At 39.9% G+C, this 7,331-nt stretch overlaps 1 protein-coding gene across 1 annotated transcript in view; it reads right to left on the bottom strand.

Moving 5' to 3' along the window:
* Window positions 1–365: 365 nt before the first annotated feature.
* The window catches only part of lrpprc (leucine-rich pentatricopeptide repeat containing), a 72,026-nt gene continuing 65,060 nt past the window's right edge, over window positions 366–7,331 (bottom strand). Inside the window, exons 35-38 of the mRNA XM_023264856.3 lie at window positions 5,905–5,979; window positions 5,353–5,437; window positions 3,784–3,926; window positions 366–645 (exon numbers count right to left, since the gene is read on the bottom strand). Of these exons, the coding sequence (XP_023120624.2) occupies window positions 574–645; window positions 3,784–3,926; window positions 5,353–5,437; window positions 5,905–5,979 (375 nt within the window). The 3' untranslated portion in view covers window positions 366–573. The remainder of the gene's footprint in view (window positions 646–3,783; window positions 3,927–5,352; window positions 5,438–5,904; window positions 5,980–7,331) is intronic.

Below are 7,331 nucleotides of genomic sequence, written 5' to 3'. Positions count from 1 at the left end.
CGATGTTGTCATACTGAACTTTGAAACCCAGATTATTTTTAATTAATCAATCCATCCATTTATTTTTCTGCTTATAAAGAGCATGTTTAACTGTCAGTTATGTTAATACTGATTGTAATATACTGCTAGAACGTACTTAAAAATGTGATATATAAATGTATTAATGTACTTTGTTATTAGAGTTACTGTAAGTGCTTGAAAGCAGTCAATGAGAACCTTATGTTCTGGCTATAAATCCGTATCACATTAAGCTATGTTGTATTGAAATGTTTTACTTTCTTCAGAAAAATGTCTTAAGTATTTTAAAATGTGCTCAAAGAATAAATGAAACCTTTTAAATCACACAAACACCCAGACACAGAATATGAATTCCTACCATCCTTTATTAGCATAAATACTTCTGTACATTCTCACATCTTTATCAACATTATCATGGACAGAGTCTTAGTATCCAACAGTTACAAGACAATACTCAACATTTCAACTTAAACAACTCATGTAAAAAAAAGAAAATGGTAAAAGGAAGAAAACAGTGGGATTTGCAATGAGGTATGAGGAGGGGTTGATGAATCTTTATTCCTCTGCTGTCGCCTGGGCTTTGGCTGATTTCTCTCTCAGCTTGTCTGCATAAAACTTAAAGGTCTCCTGAAAAGAAAAACAGAAGATTCAACGTTACACACATTCCAAATAAACGGCGTAAACGTTCACCTGTGAGGCTGTTAGGAGGACGTGTTTCCATCTCGCCTCTTTCCAAAAGTAAGCAGCACTGGAGCCCTCCTGGGTCTGTCTAAATAGTCTCCAGTCTCCAACCAGGTTGTCTCGTTTCATCTTTAAATCCCCATTAATACACAAATAAGGGATTTGTACCACATTCCCCAAACACGCACTTCCGTTCTTTGCCTCTGTTCCTGGCTAATTAATCAGTGTTTTGATCCAGACAAAGTGTTGTGGTGGGTGTTTCTGGGGGGAGAAGGTGAGAGCTTTTCTGCAGATTACATTAGCTCCCTACAATGTATGTTTGCTTATTAATCTAGTAATTAATGCCGATAAATAGATGCGAGATCCTGGCATGGGTTTAAAACAGTTTCAAAGGGTCAGTTCGCCCCAAATTACAAAAACACATTTTCTCACTAGATTTGTCCAGCTGCTGTTTCCAGGTTCTGACAGAGCTCAACATAATTAGAAATTTTAAACATTTCTTTCCAGAAACAGTGATGCGCTGCTGTGGGAAAATGTTTTCATCAACGGAGCAGCAAAATCTACATGGATGGAAAACGAACAACCAAGTGAGGTGGGTTTTCTAACTGTTTGAAGAAACTTTAGAACACCGCGGCTGTTCACCTTTCCCTCTCCTTGCAACTCTTCTTTCCTGCACTGCTTATAAAAACCCAGCAATCACTAACTATCCTGACATTTGGTAAATAATGCAGGAGCTTCTCTACCTTCATCCCTCTTCCTCCTTCTATCTTTGTACTGCAGGTGAGTGATGTGAAGGTAAGAGTCGGGCTTCGGTCCACACCTGCCTCGAGGGGACTGCACATCAGAGTGCTGGGGGTGAGAGGGCTCTGTGTGCATGAGTGTGTGTGTGTGTGTGTGTGTGTGTGTGTGTGTGTGTGTGTGTGTGTGTGTGTGTGTCATCAGCCAAAAATAGAGTCTACATCCGCTTACAAAGTGTTCAATGTGCTGAAATGCTCAAAAACACTATGAGGCCAGAAAAGGAGAGTGGCTATCGCAGTGACACCATCTCGCTTACATAGTGTATGTACTCTGTGACCGTGGGGCGTAATTTCTGACACACACACAAAGTAGCAACCGCAGGAGGTTTGCTGCAGGCCTGTGCATGCTGAACTACTCTAAGTGGGCAGACTGCTCCTTCACATTACTACAGCACACATAGACCACAGCACATACAATGACACGCATTAGGACACAACCCGGACAAGTGCCAGCACCGGTTAGAAGCTGTGGGGTGTTTGTGTGTGTTTGCACACAGTCTTGTTTGTAATAGGTTGCTCGTGTGCATTGTTGTATTGATATGGATAGATATGTGTGTGGTTGTGTAATTCATTGTGTGCTAGTAGAGCGCAATGAGAAGTATCATTTATTGACTTTTAGTGAAATCGTAAACTACTGTGGTCCCTCGTCTATCGAGGTTACATTCCAGACCCCCCGCGATAGGCGAAAATCTGCAAAGTAGCGACCATGTTTATTTTAATATTTATATATATTTTAAGGCTTTAGAAACCCTCAACACACTCTTATAAACACTTCCTATGCTCTTAAACATTTTCTACATTCTTAAATCTCCGCAATTTTAACAACATATACATACATATATACATACATATTCTTATTTTTTATATTGTTTTAAATTTTTTAGGCTAGAACATGCATATTTTACCGCTAAAATAATATATAAAAATACCTGTATACCGCGATATAGCAAAAAATCTGCGATACAGTGAGGCCGCGTTATGGCGAGGGACCACTGTATTTTATACAACCCAGAGGCCTGAATTACTGATTGTAAGAGCACTGTAATTCAAAACTATTTTTAATGCTATATTGTGATATTTCTCAAGAATGGACATCCCCTTCTCAACCTGTGGGTCGAGGGTACAGGTGTAGTGTGACATAAAGACCCTTCTGTGAACGTCTGCGTACAGCCAAAAATTGGATTTGTGTGCTACCTACGCTACAAATCCATTAGTGCACGTGCTCGGCAGTAGTGCATGCTCAGAATATGCAGACACCAATCTGTCATGCATGTAGAGAACATAGTCCTCCAACTGTACTATATAGTAGTGGTAGAATTGTAACTACATGTTGTTGGTGTCTGCAGCTATACTCCACAAGTGAGTGTATAAAAGGCTCAAATCCGAGGGGTCACAAGATCATAAGAGGGGAGAAAAAACAAGTCAAGTTTGTTGTTTTTATAACTTTTCATTAGTTTGTATGGTCTTCAAAATCCTGAAATGGCTAAATCACTGCTTAGTTGAATAGGAGGTACTTCATGCGTTTGATGGGCCTAAGATGAAACCGAGTCCCCCCAAAAAGCAGAATACCATCAACAACTACGGTACGCATCTGTGGGGTTTGCAGCTTAACAAATCAAGTGAATAAAAATTAAATATAACTGTTAGTTGCCAGTGTGGGAGCCAATCAAAACACAACAATGTGTTCATGTTACTCAGTTTGATCAGCTTCATACTGCTAGCATTAGTTTTTTGTTATCTGACTCACAATGAGCTGAACTAAAGCAGAGGAACTATCGTCCTTTTTTTGCTTCCACATTACTCACAGATCATTCAACCACTAGCTGAAGAGTTCCATATGTATTCCAAGCAGCTACTGTGTCTTCAAGCTAAAACAGAACTGAGAAATGTGCTACAGACGTCAGCTACAAGCCATTTTTTGCTCCAAGTCTAAAAACTGAGAATGTTTTCCATTTTCCAACTTGAAATGACATCACATGGGTAGTTTATCGAGTTTCTTTTAACCTTTGATGTGTAAAATTGGCAGAGCTCCCCTTTATGTGCACATAACCCATCCAAATAATATTTTTAAAGAATGATAGAGCATTTTGGCTACTTTTCTGATAAATCAACCTGGAAACATTACTCACTGTAATTGTATGACTTATAGGATTTTCACTTTGGGTGTTTTCAAATCAGCAGTTCAGTTATTTTGATCCAACATTCGTAAATGCTGGACGCAGTCGTGTTTACAGTTGAGTGATTGTACAGATCATCTCCTCTGTGTTTGTGTGTTTGTGAGACTCACGGGGGGCTCAGGGAAAGGCGCCGTCTCTCCTGCATTACGGTAAAGCACAGCCAGCCGTTTGAGTGACAGCTCGTCTACAACTATCCCCTCCTTCTGCATCTGCTCATACAAAGCCTTGGCTGACGTTAAGTCCTTATCCAGAACTGCCAGATGAGAAGGGGAGAGAGAGACAGAGAGAAGTAGTCAACACATGAGACAAAAAACATGTCAAATTCTTATTTGAATGTGGATACTTAGAGGAAAACTGACAGACAGAAACATGTGGTGGTGGGATAATAATGTTAGTTTCCACTGAAGCCTGAGGTTGATTTATTGGTGACACGAAATTCTGTTTAATTGCAGCTGCTCATTGGCCAGTCGTATTTACAGAATAATTGTTTATTTCTAGGACTTCTACAATGCTGCTGGTTGCATCTTTAATAAGCAGGTTGAGAAGTAAAACCTTTTCTAAATGAGATGCAAACTTATCTTTTAAAATGTGAATTAATTATGGATCTGAGGACAAAAATATGAAGATTCACTGGCACTTTTGTAAATGAAGTAACATCCAAGAAATAAAGATCTCTTCACCTGGATAGTAAAATAATCTTCAATGTACACTACAAGTCAAAAGTTTGGACATTCAATGGTTTTTATTTAATCATTTTATACATTGTAGATTAATGCTGAAGACATCAAAACTATAAAAAGAATACATATGGAATTATATTGTAAACAAAAAAGTGTTAAACTTCAGTATTAATCTACAAATAAATAAAAAGCATTGAATGAGAAGGTATGTCCAAACTTTTGATTGGTAGTATTTATTTCAAAAAAAATCTGATTATTACAAAATTCTAAAGCTTCAAATACAACCTAAAATGATGAGCAAAATGATGTTATGTATGGTTGTGTTTAACAAAGCGATAAAAGTAGAAAGCCGGGTCACTACTACCAAAAAAAAGGCAAGAGACAAGAAAGCCCCTCAAAGAGAAAAAAAAGAGTGAAACTACACAGATGCAGCAGAGAACAGAAGCGAGCAGAGAATCGCTAATTGCTTCCCCCATGGCTGTCTTGACCGAACGACGAGCTAATGCTAATTAAATAGTCATGTCTGCTCATCTCTGGTGTGACAAGGTACGAGAGAGGGGAGAGGAGGGGACGGGAGGGCGAGAAGGTGAAGCGCAAGACGAGAAAAACTGAGGACAAGAAAATACAGGCAGGAGTAAAAAGGTGGAGAGGACAAGAAGAGATGGATGGCAAAAAAAAAATGTGTGGAGAAAAAAAAAGCTGAGTGGTGGAACGTGTTGAGATTAGCACGCTAGGCTAGCCAGGACAGCTAACTCATCAGAGGACATGTGTTCTTCTAACCCCTGAAAGTCTGTCGTCACACACACACGCACGCACACACACACACACACAGACACACACAGACACACGCACACACACGCACACGCACACGCACACACACTCTTTGACCTGATGCATTGTTAATGCATCTGGTAATGTTGACTTATCCACAGGCCAGTGAGCCGCCGGCTGCACTGCTGCCTCCACCAGACCCGTTCAGGCCCTCTGTTGGAGTCTTACCGTGACATTTCATCAGGTATGAGTACAGAATCTCCTTCTCAGTGACGTCTGGAATCAGGCCCACCAGGTTCTTGATCTTGCTCACCTGTGCACACCAACATTCATTTACATATTAGAAAAACATCTTCATCTGTGAGAATTTGCTACCATTTTAAAACATGCAAGTTTTGTTGCAAGCTCTGACAGTGAAGTGGCTTTTACAACCAAACAGAAATTAAAATGAGCTTTTCTTGTAAAATCAGTGTGAATAATAGCACTGTGCAAAACGTGAAGGTGTTAAAATCCCTGAATTTTTGTCTTATGGCTCTTGGTTGCAGATGATTCGCTAATGGCTTCCCAGTTGCACAGTGAAACATAGAATTTTAGAGGTTTTACAGGATGTTGTAAGAGGAAACAGTTTATTTTTGGCAAATTTTGAAATAAGACATGTAGAAGTGATTAAGAAATATTTTGGTTTTAAGCTTAGTTTTGTCAAGTTCCAGTAGGATGGATCCATACTCATTTATTGTTTAAGAAATGCAGATGCTAAAGAGAAGCACTGAGTGACGTTACCTGCCCAGGAACCTGAGCCTTTTGAGCCACAAAGGACAGCAACACTTCCTTTTGTTCAGCCACAGCGTTGCAGCGCTGCGTCAATACAAAAAAAAGACATAAAAGATAAGTGTGAGAGATAACAGTGGGTTCTCGACTCTTTTTGAAGTCAAGAAGACTCTCCAACTTGAGCTATTCACACAGATACAGTATATAAACACACATGCACTCCAACACACCCACACATTCACACAAACACACTCAGGGTTACACTCAGGTTAAAGGATAATTATAGATTTAATAACTACTCGTTTCTTTATGAATTTAAATGTACAGCAGTGTTCACATCAGAAAGCATAATTATCATCACTTAGTCACACTAAAGGCCAGATCTCGTGCTCGATGGCAACCTAAGTAGAGCCGAAGCCTGAGCTGTTCACTGCATGACTGTCTCCTGAGCAGCTTTAAGACTTGAATCAGTGTAAAAGAGATGGATGAGCAAGAGAGAGTGAGCATAATTATTCCACCTAAACAGTGTCTAGTCTCTATTCTGTCTCTTCTGAGGTGGCTAATAAAGCAGACAATATTAATTTTGTGACAAAAACAGGCTCATTAGATCTGTTTTTTAAACAACTGCACATGAATATGGACTGCTACAGTCAAAAAATAAACGTCTCCATTCTCTCTAGTGTAGACATTATGGTAAGGTGGCACTGTTTCTATGCATCCGTTTCATTTTTGTCATTTGTTCGTATTCATTGACTGATACATGCACCAATATGAGCGGTGGGAACTTAATGAGGAGTTTGAAATCCTGAATTATCCCTTTGCATATATTCTTGGCAGCAGTGAGCCATTTCTGACAGAACTGCAACTGTAATAGCTGTTTTTTAGGTAAAATTACATCAGATTCTGACTCGCTATTGGCAGCAATACTGGAAAAAAAACCTTTACACCTTAATAATAAGACACATAGAAACATGGCAGCAATTTAGAAATATATGTGCTTTATGGTGAAAATCTGTTAACCGCCAGGCTTGTGTTGCTGGCCATTTAACCTGTGTATGACTGCTTTTGATGAACACATGCAAACATACATGTAGCACAGTGTGTGTGCATGCATGTGTGTGTGCAGGAGATGCATTAACACTGCTGAGCTCTGAGCGACTGACTGTGTTCTCTTGGCTGAGCAGCAATGAGGTCCGATTACTAGCCAGTCGTAAACTAACGTGTTTCACTTCTTCTCTGCCCCGTACAGAATTAAAAGCGAGTGGCCTGTGAGGCTTTTAACAGGACCATACATGCACGCGCACGCACGCACGCACGCACGCACGCACGCACGCACACACACACACACACGAAGCAAGCAGCCTTCTTTCAGAGGCACTAAGTGGCAGAATGGCTTTTGTGCAATTAGACCAACGCTATGTCACTTCACTCTTTGAGGC

Source organism: Amphiprion ocellaris, chromosome 16, assembly GCF_022539595.1.
Source record: "Amphiprion ocellaris isolate individual 3 ecotype Okinawa chromosome 16, ASM2253959v1, whole genome shotgun sequence".
In the NCBI taxonomy this organism is placed as follows: domain Eukaryota; kingdom Metazoa; phylum Chordata; class Actinopteri; family Pomacentridae; genus Amphiprion; species Amphiprion ocellaris.
This window is presented reverse-complemented; position numbering and strand designations above follow the sequence as displayed.